At 50.5% G+C, this 17919-nt stretch overlaps 1 protein-coding gene across 1 annotated transcript in view; it reads right to left on the minus strand.

The window, feature by feature from the left end:
- Positions 1-17919, minus strand: part of TBC1D22A (TBC1 domain family member 22A) — a 216143-nt gene that overhangs the window by 64850 nt on the left and 133374 nt on the right. Inside the window, exon 10 of the mRNA XM_066255142.1 lies at positions 5377-5452. Coding sequence (XP_066111239.1) covers positions 5377-5452 — 76 coding nt within the window. The remainder of the gene's footprint in view (positions 1-5376; positions 5453-17919) is intronic.

Below are 17919 nucleotides of genomic sequence, written 5' to 3' on the forward strand. Positions count from 1 at the left end.
AGAATTATTTCTAAGGTGTCCATCATCATCGCCCCTCCTCCAGCCCGATACCAGTCTCTTTAACCTGCCTCCCGTTGCTGCTCACGGACATGGAGTCTGCTCTACGACAAGCCCCCACGCAGACTGGACACACGGTGTAGACCCAAAGGATGAGTAAGACGGGCCTGTCCTGGCTCAGGTCCCAGGCAGGGGCCCCAAGCACCCTTCCCAAAGCCACAGCCCAAGGGTCACCTGCACCTGGTCCCTGCAGATGACAATGATGATGCTAGTTTCTTCTATGGACTATTTTAAAACATAAAACCCCACTTCCAAGCTGTTATGGATGGAATGTAGTGTCCCCACCCCTAACCCTCCCAAAAAAGCCTAACCCCCAAGTTGGCTGCATGTGGAGACGAGGCCTCTGAGGAAGTAACCCAGGTGAGATGAAGCCATGAGGGAGGGCCTTGAGCTGACACCATTAGTATCATTATAGGAGAGACTCCAGAGAGCTCCCTCTGTCCCACCCCCAAGCACACTCACAGAGGAAGGGCCACGTGAGGACACACAGGAAGGCAGCCATCTACAAGCCAGAACAGAGCCATCAGGAACCAAATCAGCCAAGTCTTGGTCTTGGACACCCAGCCTCCAGAATGTGAGCTAGTAAATGACAACTGTGTAAGCCACCGTTGCTGTGGTGGCACAGGCCAACTAAGACACAGCTATTTAACTGCTGGGCGAGAAAACTTCCCCGAGGGATTTCTGCCTCTCCTGCCCATGCAGCCTGCCCGTCCTTCTGTGACACCTGGTCACCTTTTCATTTATATCCAATCCTACACCACCATACCACAAATGCCTTGAAGGAGTGCTGGCCAAGTGCTCCGTGCCCCTATTGATACCTTGTACACAGCAGCGGGCCTTGGCACACTGCTGACACATGGCAGAAATACTCAAAACACAGACAGCCCAGCAGAAAACTCTGCATTGGGTCTGCCCTGGGCCTCAGTGTGACAGGGATGCCTTCCTAGGACTGTCAACAGCACCTTCTTGGCTCTGGCCTACAGAAGGGCCTCCTATAGCCTCCCATCCATGGGGCACACCAGGGATGAGTGTGATCCACAGGTGGTCCCAGGCCTCACTCCTCTGTCTCCTATTCCTGGCGTGCCAGTTATCCCCCACCTGTCAGCCCTTGAGGCCAAAGTCCTGGGTGACATTCCACTTACCCACCCCTGTCCAGGGAACACAGCCTTCCCTGTGAGTGCTGCCGAGGCTGCACTCCCGCTGCTGAGAGCAAACAGCAGGCACCACACCTGGGGAAGTGACAAGAACAGGGCCTGACGCAGAAGCAGAGGCACATGGAGTGCAGACGCCCCAGGGCTTATGCAGCCTCAGCTGGCAGGAGGATGAAGAGTGTAGGACCAAACTGCAAAGAGCCCTGGGGGCCACCGCACTGCGCTTCTGCCACAGCACTGAGTTGTGGAGGGCCCACCGCTCCCACAGGCAGAACGGCGGCTGTGCTGTGGACGACGGACTAGAGAGGAAGAACAGGCAAGTAGTAAGACCTGCCTGCACTCGAGCGCAGAACCACCCATCAGCAGGCCAGAGGGCTGTGGCCCAGCGAGGGAACAACGCACAGCACATCCCAAAAGGTCATCCTCCACAGTCAGTGTGAAGAAAAACCCACCTTTCAGGGCGGTCAGTCTCTGCGTGGCTGAGAACATGCTCAGCAGAGCAGTCAAGGGTCTACGCCAGCCTTTCAGAGAATAATGAGTCAGACATTGGCCAGAAATTGATCAAACCTAACTGCGAAGAGCAACTTCACTCAGAAAAATGACTTGGTGACCAGCCTCACCAGGAGGTCTGCAGTGTGGACAGTCAACGAGCTTCATGGGGGTGGAGCTCAGCCGAGGCCCGCAGCCCTGAGCAAGACCCTCTCCAGGAGGACACACTGCCTCTGACACGTGGGACAGCAGGATGTGTGAGCACCAGTGTGCTCTAGGGACAGCAGCAGTCACTGGCCTCAGATACAGTAGCCACACAATGAAACAGACTGCACCTAAGAGTGTGCGTGTACATGCATGTGTATGTGCATCTGTGTGTGCATGCATGTCCACGTATGCTTTAATGTCAAATCACACATGACACAGAAACCGGCATTTTCACCACCTGTGACCTCTGGCAGGGACGGGCAGCCTGATGCTTAGGACTGGACTGTATTCGACCTGGCCCCCTCCGAGCTCACCCTTCCTAGAGTTGCAGAGGAAGTACAGGCTCTGGGCCCAGCGACGGCAAAAAGGATCTGGGGCTCAGGGACCTAAGAATCAAAAGCTCAACATCTTGTGGGCCAGTTTCTGCCATCTGGTGCTTTCTCACTTTAAGGAATCTTGAAGGTGTGATAACCTTTAACTGTGTGCAGGTTGTTTTAATTGAAATACAAGTGTATGTGTGTGTGTGTGTGTGTGTGTGTGATTCGTAGGAACAATTTACGTCCAGCTTTACCCTGATAGTCACGCATCTAGGCCTCAAGAAGCATATGGGCACTTCACAGATTCCCTATCTTGGGTGGTCCAGGGTTTGACCCATTCACTCTGTGAGGTTGTCAGACCACAAGAGAGTTTGGGATTATTTCCTCTGGATGAGTAAGTGCCCTCAGGATGACACTGGCTTTGTGTAGGACTTACTTCTCTGGCTTCCAGCATTCTCACAGAACCCAGCCAGGAAGGTTTTGTTCTCCTATTAGCAGTTCAATGCTTTTGAAATTTTTGGGGGGTTTTCCTCTTTTTGTTTGTTTGCTGGCTTTAAAATAAAAATCTTATCCAGTGTTTTTTTTACATGTCTTCAAAGGGAGACGGTTGGAATTGCCTTGTTCTTCCCACTCTCACCTTTTTCTTTAATTACAAATCAAGGGGTTCAGGTCTGTCTCCTCTTCTGCCCCAGAGATGACAGGAAACCCCTGCAGTGTCTCAGCCAGCCTGGCGTTCTTGTGAGATGGACCATCGCTCCCTACCCTGCCCCTTCTCTTGAACCAGTAGCCACCCTACTTTCCATTGGCCCCACATGGGCATGACCCTCTTTCTTCATTCATGACACCTTCCTGTCCACGTAGCCTACTCTCACTATAGATACGGGGTAACAGAGAGAGGGTGCACTTAACAATTGCTTCTTAGAAATTCTTTAGCCCTTCTTACCCACCAGAAAAGAAGACAGTGCGGTGTGTCCCCCTGACCACACCTGTCTTTCTGTCCCCCACGGCCTTTGACCTCCTCGGCCTCCCCGCTCCTTCCTGACTGCTGGGCACACATCCTGACACCATTTCTGCTGGAACACCCACTTCCTGTAGCTTTCCTTTGCACAGCAACTTGGCTCTTTCCTTAACAACTGTCCTCTGAGACACACCCACAGAACCTCACCTTTCTAAATTAGTCCATGAAGGTGTGTTCCTTCATCAAAGTGCCACACAGTTCTGAGATAAATACTGTCCTTCCCCTAAAATGCAGAAATGAGGCAGTGGATTGTTGTTGTTTCTAAGCAATCTTTTCTTCCCTGTATATGCTGCCCTTAATAAAACCTTTACAGTCCCAGCAAAGGGTCTTGCCCCACAAACTCCTTCTCCAAGAGGTGTGGATGAAATGGGGGAGGGGCCTTCATGTGGCAGAGGCCCGCGGACATGGATCCCGGGGTGGATATGGGAGACGGCGCCCACCCAGCCAGAGCGCCCAAACTCAACCACTTCTGTAAAAACCTGGCGATCATTATGTCAAACCCACCCCAGAGGTTCTCTAAGGTTTCATTAGAAGGACAAACATGCTACTCACTCTGACCTATCACGAGTAGGCACCCTGCATTGAGAAGGACTGTGATTTGGACAGAAATCTGCGAGTGAAATGCCATCCTCCAGAGCACAGCGAGCATGCTGACTGACAAGCACAGATCTGGGGGTCCCGCCAGCTGCCGGGGCTGCTCTTGTCAACAATCGCCCGGCAAATCTGCAGTGCGCGCCTCTCTAACCCACAGCGCTAGGACAAAGCAATTCAGGTCATTTCCCGAACGTAGCCCAGGAACAAATGGGCACTAACCACAACTTCCTAACCTCCACGCAGACATAAAACCTGCCTTCCAGGACAAGGGAGGGAGAGAGGAGCTGCTAAGAAGTGTAATTCACATCCACCGCAAATCATATTTCAAAGAACTAAATGAGACTGGGGAGCAGTTTGAAACTGCTGGTAAGGAAAAAATCCAACAAATCAAAGGACGATCTCGCTGTGAAATTAACAATGAATGTACATACATGCCATTACTTAAGCACAGGCAGCATTCCAGACAGACAGGCTGAAAGCACTTGGTATGCTGAATCGAATGAAGTGTCATTGGAAGAACTGCGTGAGGCTTGTCAGTGTGGAAACTGGGTGGCGGCCATCAGCCACGGAGTGGAGACCACTCCAGCAAGGAGCACGGTAGAGTTCATCACAGGCACAGCCCCATGCAGTTCTGCCCGCCAGTGTTCCTGCTGCCATGAGCCCTCCCTGCAAAGACCGCCGCTGCTGCAGTCGCTGCTGTGATGGCTCGGCAGGGACGGCACAGGGACATGCAGGCTCTCGGGATGCGCTGCGACGCAGACCCCACACCCACATTTTAGCTAAGCTCAGTCTTCTGTGCGTCCTGTGAAAGCGTCTGCCAAGCTCACACAGGGCTCTTTATGGAAGGCCATCCCCCTTCTCTGGACCACGCCACTGGCCGGCTGGAGTCACAAATCTCCACCTGGTTCTGCTTCATATCACTTTGTTAATGCTCTGCTCATTAATTTAACAAACTACCAGGAGAATAGGCTTGGAACCAGCCCACATTCTCTCTCCACTCTCACTTAATTAAACTCTGCTACTGCAATATGACAGTCAGCACATCACAGGGGGCAGTTCTGAGGACAGAGGTAAAAGCACTTTGAAGCCCCCACTTGAATATGAAAGTGCAATCTAACACAGCCCGAGTACACGTTTTAATTTCTCATTATATGAAAGATGCTATATCCAGACCTGTAATTAATAGGATCCCATGGAAAAATCAGGCCAGCACCCAATGGCATAGCGAGGCACACAGGCAGGGAACGCAGTGGCAAAGGACAGCTGCGAACAAGCACGCCGTTGCCCAGATTATGACAATCACCAGGCTTCGTCAGGAGGAAGGCCGCCCATCTCCGGGCACACTCACGACTTTCTGCACAGGGACTGCATTCAGGCTCTGTCACCTTCACTAAGGGCAGGGGCGCCCCTGCAGCCATGTGGCCTCAGAGGGACAAGGTCTGCCCTGCACCAGCGGGGGCCGGGGCTGGGCTCAGTGCAGCCTCCCACCACCCCCGCCCCCGCCCCCGCCCCACAGGGGAGGCCACTCAGGGAGCTGGCTTACCGTCGATTCGGCTCACGAGCTCCTCCAGCATTTTCACTTTCATTTGAATCCCAGGCTGGGCAAAGGTGTAGTTGTCCTAAAAAAAAAATGAGTATCACATGCACAGCAACAGAACACAGTTTCCAGACAGACACGGCAGCGGGCACAGGTGAGCAGATGCATACACCAACGTATGCCCCACACTAGGCGCAGACATCTGCCCATGCAGTGCCCGCGAGTCTGGCCCTGAGGAGGTCAAGTCCCACCTTCCCAGTGGCAGAGGCCAGCACGCCCACTGCAGGAACATTTGATGGACACTTATTTCTGTGTGTGCATATAAGACATTTACCTGGAAATGGAACAAACAGGCACTGACAGGGACAGCTCATTTCAGGGAAGTGATCGCAGGGAAGCAGATGGCACCAGGGCAGCGCACACTCACCACGACCATGCAGAATGATGTCCGTGCCAGGTGCCGGCAGTGGCACATCATGTTGACTATCCAAGAGCCAACAACTCAGGCACTGCGTGGGGACAGTGGTGTGTGACCGCTACCAGTGAACTCAGGTGAAGACGCTTATAAACAGACAAGAAAACCATGGTGGCACCAAGGCGAGGTCTGAGGACACCAAGACTACAGAGGGAGCAGCTCTGTCAGTCAGAAGCGAGTGGCCTCTCGGGGGCCTCAGAGTCCTCATCTATAAATGGGACCAGTAACACCACCTTCCTGGTTCACTCTGAGGTCTCGGGAAAACAGGTCAGTGGGAGTGTAAGAAAGTTCAAGACAGTTCTTGGGAGCAACTAGTCCTGTCTCCACTGACTGCACAGCTCAGCCAGAGAGGGCAGCGGCCTGCCTTCATCCACCCTGGGCATTCTCCACACAGTGGCCTATGGGCATCTCAGCCAGCGCTCAGGGACATTTTCAGAAGCAGAGCTTCACCTGGACCCACATGGAAACAGATACTCGCTGGTAATTACAGAAGGCAGAATAATAACCCCATAATCGCTGGTAATTACAGCAGGCAGAATAATAACCCCACAATCGCTGGTAATTACGGAAGGCAGAATAATAACCCCACAAATGTCCACGGCCAACCCCAGGAACCCGGCAAAGAGAATTTCGGTTGCAGACCAACTGAGGAAAACAGGACGTTCCCTGGATGACTCCACTGTGCCCACTGTAATCCTGGGCCTTCCGGGGGGGAGGGCCATGGAGAATCATGTTAAATGGAACGATGAAAGACTTGCTGGCCTCACTCCTTCGAAAGTGAAGAAGGGCCAGAGCCTCACATGTGGTGGGGCGTCCAGGGGGTACACTCTACCTGCAGCCCCCAGACAGGACACAGCCAACACACCTGGCAGCCCCAAGAGACACACCACAGATTTCTGGCCTCGGGGATGTGGAGGTCCCCTGTCCATGGTGATCTGTCACCACAGCCACGGCACACACTGGCACAAGAAATCTGGGAGCACTCTTCAGCAGGTCCCCTAAGACCACAAAGAAATAAAAGATGGACAAAGCCCTGAAGAATCCAAGCCAGGCACTGTACCCCTGGTCCCTGAACTCCACAAGCCTGTGGGGCTGGGCACTGGTGGTGCACATGAGCTCCTGCGGGTAGAGCTGGACGACAGTTGTCTGCAGGGAGAGACACTGGGGAGGCCGCACAGGCCTCAGAAAGATGGCTCAGGCTGGCACAGGCAAGGACAAGGTCACGAGAGCAGTGTCTTCCTGGCATTGTAGACAGTGGGAGACATGCATGCTGCCATCACACCGGGGACAGCAGGTGTCTGCATGAGGAGGGGGCCCTAGGGGGTGCTGGCACACATAAGGGGGGGCAGGTCTGTGAGGCAGCACTTAAATAGCCACCACCCCTATGTCACTCTGCATTCATGGCCCAGGACAGAAGTGAAAGATAATCTGGACCTGATGTGGAAAATGCTGCTAGGGAGTGACATTCGAGATGGCTAATCATGCAGGTATGCTGCTCTGAGGAGACGTGCCCATGGAACTTGATGAATCTACACCTAATGGAGGGATGAAGGAACATGTGGCCCAGGTGTCACCCTCAAGAGGCCTGGTGACTCACAGTGTCACCGGCTCCAGGATCTGCCAGAGGGGTTCTCGGGGTGATAACATGTGGCCAAGAGGCTGAGCTTTAAGCTAGCGGCATATCCAAAGGCCAAGGGCCCAATGAGAAGAGCAGCCGACTATCTCCATGTCTAACGCAGTGCACACGCACCCACAGGACTCCCTCTGCATCTAACACAGAGCACACGCACCCACAGGACTCCCTCTGCATCTAACACAGAGCACACGCACCCACAGGACTCCCTCTGCATCTAACACAGAGCACACGCACCCACAGGACTCCCTCCGCATCTAACACAGAGCACACGCACCCACAGGACTCCCTCTGCATCTAACACAGAGCACACGCACCCACAGGACTCCCTCCGCATCTAACACAGAGCACACGCACCCACAGGACTCCCTCCGCATCTAACACAGAGCACACGCACCCACAGGACTCCCTCCGCATCTAACACAGAGCACACGCACCCACAGGACTCCCTCCGCATCTAACACAGAGCACACGCACCCACAGGACTCCCTCCGCATCTAACACAGAGCACACGCACCCACAGGACTCCCTCCGCATCTAACACAGAGCACACGCACCCACAGGACTCCCTCTGCATCTAACACAGAGCACACGCACCCACAGGACTCCCTCCGCATCTAACACAGAGCACACGCACCCACACAACTCCCTCCGCGTCTAACACAGAGCACACGCACCCACAGGACTCCCTCCGCATCTAACCAGAGCACACGCACCCACAGGACTCCCTCCGCATCTAACACAGAGCACACGCACCCACAGGACTCCCTCCGCATCTAACACAGAGCACACGCACCCACAGGACTTCTTCCGCATCTAACCAGAGCACACGCACCCACAGGACTCCCTCCGCATCTAACACAGAGCACACGCACCCACAGGACTCCCTCCGCATCTAACCAGAGCACACGCACCCACAGGACTCCCTCCGCATCTAACACAGAGCACACGCACCCACAGGACTCCCTCCGCATCTAACACAGAGCACACGCACCCACAGGACTCCCTCCGCATCTAACCAGAGCACACGCACCCACAGGACTCCCTCCGCATCTAACACAGAGCACACGCACCCACAGGACTTCTTCCGCATCTAACCAGAGCACACGCACCCACACGACTCCCTCCGCATCTAACACAGAGCACACGCACCCACAGGACTTCTTCCGCATCTAACACAGAGCACACGCACCCACAGGACTCCTTCCGCATCTAACACAGAGCACACGCACCCACAGGACTTCTTCCGCATCTAACACAGAGCACACGCACCCACACAACTCCCTCCGCGTCTAACGCAGCGCACACGCACCCACAGGACTCCCTCCGCGTCTAACGCAGAGCACACGCACCCACAGGACTTCCGCATCTAACACAGAGCACACGCACCCACACAACTCCCTCCGCGTCTAACGCAGCGCACACGCACCCACAGGACTCCCTCCGCGTCTAACGCAGAGCACACGCACCCACAGGCAGGACTCCCTCGCGTCTAACGCAGAGCACACGCACCCACACGACTCTTTCCGCGTCTAAAGCAGAGCACACGCACCCACACGACTCCCTCTGCGTCTAACGCAGCGCACACGCACCCACCTGACTCCCTCCCCATCTAACGAAGCGCACGCATACCCCCATGGCTCCCCCTAACTAGAGACGGAGCCACAGCCATGGTGCAGAACTAGAAATGCCAGCAAGACAACAAGGATTTTTTCTCCAGAAATGGAAAATGAACAGACTCAAACGTAACCTCTTTCTGGGAGATTTCTCCCATGTGGCTGAAAGTGACAGGCTCTGGACTCCAAACTGTCACATGTCTGTGAGACACAACTGAGAAGAGCTGCAGGCCCAGCCCCACAGGCAAGGGAGAGGCCCCTCGGTGACCCTTGGCAGCATGAAGGGTGGGCTCTCCCAGGGGTGACGGTGCAGAGGCTTGGGCATGACATGTTTCCTAGATTTAGTGACAAGCTCTGTGGGTCCTGCTAAGCACTAAACTCTTGAGAAGTGAGGGTTGTCAGAGACTCATGATAAATGGACAAGACTGGGCCTTGTGTGTCCCAGTGAGACCGCAAAACCCCTCTTGCCGAGACAGCACAAGCTAAGGACAAACCGTGAGCTTCCAAGTATTTGAACTTGAATGGGGAAAAATTTGGGGTTTGGACTTGAATCTATAAAAATTAGCGTTTAGGATTTCTCTTTGGAAAGCAGGTAATAAAAGAAGATTTATATTCAAATTTGGGGCACACTGTGTTGTTGGAAGTTTATACACTGTACTGAACCCCAAGGTGGAATTTCTGATAAGCCGAGGTGAGCATGGGTATAACTAAGGATGAGAGATTAACAAATGTCAGAGCAGCATACTAAAAAGACAGGCAAGCAAAACCTCGCAGCAGGCTAGTTACAAGATACGCACTTTCAACAAGAAGACACCAACAGACTTAGAGCAAAGGGATGGAAAAGGTGCACTGGGAGTGGCGACCTCAGGAAGATGGGACAGCTGTGTTACCATCACATGAACTGGACTCCAGAAATAATGGGGACTGTTTCATAATAATAAACCTAAATGATAAACATAAAGAGTTCATCAAGGAAACACAATAACCCTGAGTGTTTATGCACCTAATAAACGAGGTTCAAATCACAGGAAGCAAAACCTGACAGAACTAAAGGAGACAGAACAGCCACGGAGGTGGGCTCAAAGGCCCTCGCCTACCAGCAGGTAGGAAAGCAAACAGGAGACCAGGGAGGTCAGAGGAGACAGACGAACCCTCTCAGCCAGCAGGACCTGACTGACACTCACAGAAACTGCCCCTAACAGAGAAAAATACATTTTTGTCTGGGACACATGAAACATTCAGTACGACAGACCATGTAACAGACCTCAAAACAAATATCAATAAATCTAATTACTAATCTTAGGGAGGAAAGCTATCACTAGTTCCTACAGACATTAAAGGAATTGGAAAATATTCTAAACAACATGTCAAAAAATTATACAACTTGTTTAAAATGGCCAAACTCTTCTAAAGACACAAATTATCAAACTGGCCTGACCCATGGTGGCTCAGCGGATAAAGCGCCGACCTGGAACACTGAGATCACCAGTTCAAAACTCTGGGTTTGCCTGGTCAAGCCACATATGGGAGTTGATGCTCCTGCTCCTCCCCTCCTTCTCTCTCTCTCTCCCCTCTCTAAAATAAAGAAATAAAATATATTTTTAAAAATTATCTAGTCTGACCAGGCAGTGGCACAGTGGATAGAGCGTCGGACTGGGATGCAGAAGACCCGGGTTCGAGACCCCGAGGTTGCCAGCTTGAGTGCGGGCTCATCTGGTTTGAGGAAAAGCCCACCAGCTTGGACCCAAGGTCGTTGGCTCCAGCAAGGGGTTACTCGGTCTGCTGAAGGCCCGCGGTCAGGGCACATATGAGAGGGCAGTCAATGAACAACTAAGGTGTTGCAATGCGCAATGAAAAACTAATGATTGATGCTTCTCATCTCTCTCCATTCCTTCCTGTCTGTCCCTGTCTATCCCTCTCTCTGACTCACTATCTGTCTCTGTAAAAAAAATAAATAAATAAATAAAACATGATCACATAATAAAAAACCATTAAATTGTGCACTTTAAACATTTGAACTTAAAAAAAAAATTATCTAAACTGACAAGAGAAGAGACAGACACTCTGGACCCCATCCAGAGCAGAAATTGAATTTAAAGTTAAAACTTTCCCACCAAGAAAGTTCCAGGACAGGGTGGCTCCCTGTTGAAGTCCACCAAATATTACGAAAGAAGTAATACCAGCCTTACACAGAGGCTCGCAGAAGTCACAGAAGCACTCTCTGCAGCCACTGTTTCCCGAAACCCAAGACAGAAAAAGACAGGAGAAAAGAAGCCAGAAAATGATAGTCCTCACAAACAGAGATGTGGAAATCCTTAAATACATTATTCCCAAAGAAAATCTAGAAATAGGTAGAAAGCTAGTATTTCATGACAAGGTGGGGTTTATCTCAGGAATGCAGGTTGACTTAGCAATCAAAAATTAATCAATGTACTTCACGACATTAACAGAACAAAGAAAAAATCATATGATCGTCTCAACGGAAGACGAAAGAAACGCATTCAAGAAATACTAATTCATAATTTTTTTAAGTCTCAGCAAACTAGGATGTGTCTTCCTACTCTTCTTCCGACAAACCTAAGAACGCCATCCTCCACCTCGTGTCCCTCACCTCAGAGACCTATCAAAGGAAACCGGCGGGCGTGTGAGAAGTAGACTCCCTGTCCACAGAATGCACAGCCAGCAACCCTGATGGAAGGGCACCTACAGGAAGCTAACAGCTAACGTCACACTTAACATTGTCACTGAACTTTCCAAAGCAAGCTAACCTGGAAACAAAACTGTTTTCAACAGTGTGCCACGTTCACCAGGAAATCTGCACTTGAAAAATGAACGAGGATGCCTTCTCACACCGCACAGAAAAATCTAAGTCGAACTAAGTGGCAGACCTGAAAGTAAAAACTAAAATCACAAAACTTCTAGCAGAGAATCACAGGAGATACCTGCAGGAGACAACAGATTTTTAGTCAGGACACAGAAAACCATTACCACAGAAGAGAAAGAATGCCGAATTACCTGTCATCACAATTAAAATTTTCCCACTCATCAGAAAACACTGGTACAAAAAATGAGTTGACAAACCAAACTTGGGAAAAAATATTTAAATATATACGTGGGACTACATATATATATGAGCATGCCTCTGAACCAAGGCCCACCACCAGCAGGAACAAAGAAGACAGACGCAGCACTGGTGGGGTGAGCAGCAGCCAGACTGCAAACGCTGTTGATGGGCGTGCAAAACAGTATGAGCAATTCAGGGGGAAGATATAGCTTTTTCATTAAAAAAAGATATGCTCCTACATGATGGCTGGACAAATCCACTCCTACGTACTGACCCAAGAAAAACTAACTACCCATATTTCCCATGTATAAGACGCACCATTTTTTGAAATTTTGGGGGTCTAAAAACTGGGTGCATCTTATGAAGTGGTTGCAGATTTTTACTTGCATTTCCTGCTTTTTCACACTTGTTTCTGCACTCATTGATGTAAATGTTTTTACTTGTATTTCCCAGTTTTTCACACTTGTCTTTTTTTCAAAGTTCGGGTCCCTAAATTAGTGTGCGTCATATACACGGGAGCAGCTTATACATGGGGGAAATACAGCGTGTGTGTGTGTGTGTGTGTGTGTGCATGTGCGCGCGCGCGCGCTCCAACAAGAACCGCATGTGTGAACCTTCACAGAAACTCTGTTCACAACAGCACACAGCCCAGGAGCAGCCTGGGCTCCCTACCTCGAAGACAAACAAACAAATGGGGACCTAGTCATACAGAGGAGGACTACTTGGTAATTAAACGGAGTGAACTATTCACTCAGGCAGCAACATGGATTTTATGTTTTTCGATGCTATTGCAAATTAAGTTTTTTTGCCATTTTCACTTTTAAATGGCTGCTCAATGACGCATTCTTAATGAACCTTCTGCTGCAGCCCAGTACCTGACACGCTCCTGTGTAATAAACCTTTGTACAATGTTTCCAAGTGTTCAATTTTTATGGACTGGGGTTCTAAGTCACACTCACAGACTCCTCCCACAGAGCGCACAATTCAGCAGATGTACAGCAGGGACACACCTGCTTCATCCATCCTCTCTCCTGTCCATCCTGGCGCCAGCCCACGGTTTGCTTCTCTGCCCAGCTGAGCCGTCCCTCTGCCACCTTCCCAGCACCAGAGCAGCCCCTGGTCCTCCCTTCCCTTTAGCTGAGGTGGAGATAATGTCACCAGGTCCTGTCCCAGGATCCAGCTGTCTTAGCTCTTGTCTAAGGATCCTGAGTCAGCCATCTACAGAGCTCACCTCAGAGCATACACTTCTCCACGGACAGCCCAAGCAGGCTCTGGCCTCCCGTTACCGGGCTGCCCGTGTTCTCCCTGCTGGCGTGATGTTCAATAGGGAAGTCACAACAGTTGTATTTGAGGGACACTCTCCCCCTGCCCAGCACCCACACTCCAGCCCCATCGTACTGGCCTCTCCACAACCGAGCTACTCACTGTACCACCACATTTCTGGTCCCTTCCCTCACGAATTCTGAGATAATATAGTCACTTTCCCCAACATTCCCATCATTCTCGTGCCACCAAATGGTTCCAGACTGCATAATTCTTCCCCAAGGACAGGAAATGTAAACGACTAATTCCTTTCCAGCGCCGAGGCTGTCTTCTTAAGCACTGAATCCGAAAGCAGTAGTGTGACTTCAGGGCAGGCAGATGTGGCAGCCGATATTCAGGGAGCGACTGCATAGCTACAACCCTGCATGGTGCTCTCGGGGAAATGAAGACACTGCGAAAGCAGGAGCTGTCCTCTAAGAGTTGCAAGGGCCTCGCCTGCTGAGACTTCACCCGGGGGAGGCAGGGGCCACACCCCAGTGGAAAGCCACATGGAAAGCTAACACCCACATCTGTCTGAGTTACAGTTCTCTGTGAAGAAAGCCAGCCCCTGTGATCCACACCAGTGTTTTTTAACCACCAGTCCGTAGCCAGTCCACCAGAAATTTTGTGCTGGTCCATGAAAGAGTTTACCACCTGATGTATGAAGATCACAGACCCTATGACCTTAGTCAAATTCACTTACACTCAGGGTGATCTTTGTCTTTTGCAGTCTCCAAAATAATTCTATTTTTACCAGTCCCCAAGTGTAAAAAAGTTGAAAACCACTGACACCAAAACTCCCTCCCAAACAGAGTGGCTCCAGCCCAATCTCCTCTTCCCAAACCATGGGGTGAGCCCATGTCACAGAGCTGCCACCCAGAAGAATGCCAATTGCATCTGTGTGGCTCCCGGGAACTGTTGACAGGGCGTTGTCATAGATGTTCCACACACAATGGAAAGGACAGCATACTCTCTGAGTTGGAGGTGGGGCTCTAGAGATGACCAGCAGGCCATGCTGATTGTGGCATTAACAACCCTGAGTCTTACCAACTCCTATCTGTGCAGCCAACGCATTACTGAGTAGCAGGACAGTTAGAGCCTGACCCTGTGCAGCTAAATCCCAACCCGGCAACTACCAGTCACAGAATAGGACACATCTCAAAGATGTATGGTGGTAGTGAGGAAATTGAGGCAACGAAACAAGTTAATAGTTCAAAGAACTAAGACTACTGTCTGGCACTAACAAGGTCTTCTAGTAATTCCAGCCAGGTTTTGCCCCTTCTGTCCTGACCAATCCCACACTCAGGAGTTACCCCTCTGTACCCGTACACAAATGAGTCATCAGAGTTACTTCAGGATTGGCTCCTCCCACGAATGAAGCCACTTATCAGGAGGCAGGGATACACTTTAACCCAAATGACGCTTTTGCCTTCAAATCTATGTCATCTCCTGGCTACATGAGAGCTACAAAATTATTACTTTGGTTCCCTCAACCAAACCCTGTTACGTTTCCCTCAACCTTTTTCTTTGTTCCATTTTGAAATCTTATGTTTGAGGCCAGAGTCTTATAAGTAGCACATCACAGAATTCTGCTTTTAAATCCAAAGCCCTGGCAGGCTGGCTCAGTGGTAGAGCATCAGCCTGGCGTGCAGGAGTCCCGGGTTCGATTCCTGGCCAGGGCACACAGGAGAAGCACCCATCTGCTTCTCCACCCCTCTCCCTCTCCTTCCTCTCTGTCTCTCTCTTCCCCTCCCGCAGCCAAGGCTCCATTGGAGCAAAGTTGGCCCAGGTGCTGAGGATGGCTCTGTGGCCTCTGCCTCAGGGGCTAGAATGGTTCTGGTTGCAACAGAGCAACACCCCAGATGGGCAGAGCATCGCCCCCTGGTGGGCATGCCGGGTGGATCCCAGTCAGGCGTATGCGGGAGTCTGACTGCCTCCATTTCCAACTTCAGGGGGAAAAAAAAAGTACAAAAAATAAAAAAATAAAAAAATAAAAATCCAATGTGGCCTGATGATTCTTTTTCTTCAGAACACCAAACATCTTGTCCATTTTATTCTGGCCCCCGTTTCCAGTGCAGTCTGTTTGTCACCTAGTCGTCTATCTCAAGGTCTGATTGGCAGGTCACTGGCCTTTCCTATGAGATTTCCTCTTGTCTCTCCTAGTTAGTGGTTTCCCTCTCATTTCTCTACGTGTGATATCTTAATTCCTCTTTCTTGAGACTTGTTTTCCTCAGTGAATATAAGTAACAATGGCTTTTGTCAGCACTGGCAAGTTCTCAGCTACCACCTTTATAAATACTGGCTTTCCACCAGAATATTTTCTCTTACTGGACTTATTTTTTATTCTCGCAAGTCCTAACCTCACTTCCTTCTTTTTATCATTTCGCTGTAATGCCTACTCAGTTGTTTTCTCATTCTATTTTAACTAATTCTCTCTTCTGCTATGCCTAATGAATTCAAATTCCACCAACTATAAGCTATAAGTTGATTGCTACAAGTTCTGTTTGGTTCTTTTTTAAAACCTGTGAGTTCATTCTGCACAGTCTTATTCTTCACATTAAACTCTTTATCCTGAAGCCTCTGAAACCACATACGTCTGGATCCTCATCAGTTCAAGGATCTCAAGCCCAGGGTACAACTCCCAATGTGGCAGCTGTTGTTTGCTTGGCACAAGCTTCCCAGTTTCGTGCTTTTCCTACAGTAAGCTCGTCTTTTGGGGGACTTTTCCATGAGAAACCCACAGGCTGCATTGTGGGAGCTTCCCTCGTGGGCAGAGGTCCTCTAAGTGGTCAGCCAACTGCTAGGTCCCTGAGACCCTTTCAAGTGGTCTGTGACAACAAAACTGCTTTCATAATAATACTGAGATATCATCTGCTTTTGTCACCGTGCTGACAACTGCACTCATGGTACAAAAGGGGCTGTGAACAATAATGCTGGCATGTTGGCATGAATTGAGGCAGGGCCACCAAACAGTTTTCTTAATGCCAGGCACTCACGGTGGGCAGGGGGAGGAGCTATTTCATTTGATGATGTAGAAAAAATTCTTAACTCTGTGGTTAAATCTCAACCTTGAGTAAACATCTTTTTAATACCCTGAGTGACAAGATGGAAGGAACACAAAGGGCACTTGAGAGGTGAACTGAGAGACAGGACTTCTGTAAGCCGAGCTCCCGAGACAACACTGTCTGGGCTGTGAGCTCGCCTATGTATGAAGGAGGTACCAAGAGGCAAGCTGGTTCACAAAACCTGGGTCCCTGACAGACATTGTCTAACCAGCGACAAAGTTGGCCTGTGGCTTCCAGGAAAACAATTGGAGGTATTTGTTACCAATGTTTGAGCTGTTAAGCCAAAATTCACATTTTGGAGAACTTCTATCTGCCAATCTGGCCTAGAAACTTTCTCTATACGAGATGGTGGAAATACTAACAGTGTGATTTTTTTTTCTTTTTTTTTTTTTCTCTGAAGCCGGAAACGGGGAGAGACAGTCAGACAGACTCCCACATGCGCCTGACCGGGATCCACCCGGCACGCCCACCAGGGGCGACGCTCTGCCCACCAGGGGGCGATGCTCTGCCCCTCCAGGGCGTCGCTCTGCCGCCTGGGGCAGAGGCCAAGGAGCCATCCCCAGCGCCTAGGCCATCTTTGCTCCAATGGAGCCTTGGCTGTGGGAGGGGAAGAGAGAAACAGAGAGGAAGGGGGGGTGGAGAAGCAAATGGGCGCTTCTCCTGTGTGCCCTGGCCGGAAATCGAACCTGGGTCCCCCGCACGCCAGGCCGATGCTCTACCGCTAAACCAACCGGCCAGGGCCTAACAGTGTGATTTTAATGCTGAGTGATGAATGTGTCCATCGCAGATCTGCACGCCTCACCACACCTAGTCTCTGCCATAGGACCACAGTGTTACAGAGCCAAACACGGATGAGAGACCCGGGCAAAGTGCAGACAGGCCAATGGACTGTAATGTCACTGAGTGCAAACGTTCACTGATATGGGTTCAGGTTTCAAAATGCAACTACCCTTTAAGAAACTACCACTTGTTAAGTTGTACAGTATTAAATAGAAAACATTAACAAGTATGTGAAGGGGCGATTAGAACGCTCGTGCCTCCTCCACCTGCAGACCCACTCCTGCTGCAGCCCCTGTAGGACACCACAGCAGACTGAGCACAGACGCACCGATGAGGACCCAGCCTCGTCCACTGAGCCGTTCAGCGGGAGCCTCGCGAGAGAGCAAAGCCACGCCTTTCTTCTCACTAAACATTTCTGCTGTAAAACGTATTAATGAACTGTGAAATTTACTTATAGTAGCATATGACCAGTTTATCAGTGTTATTTTTTTTAATTACTAAGTAAGTTTAAATTATCTCGGTTGGAGTTTCTAATGCAATAAATACTGCCAGGACTAAGTCACATAAGTACATCCTCATTGAGTTCCTGGGTAATTTTAAGTGTGCAGAGCGGT

The sequence above is a fragment of the Saccopteryx bilineata genome, chromosome 1 (assembly GCF_036850765.1).
Source record: "Saccopteryx bilineata isolate mSacBil1 chromosome 1, mSacBil1_pri_phased_curated, whole genome shotgun sequence".
Classification (NCBI taxonomy): Eukaryota; Metazoa; Chordata; class Mammalia; order Chiroptera; family Emballonuridae; genus Saccopteryx; species Saccopteryx bilineata.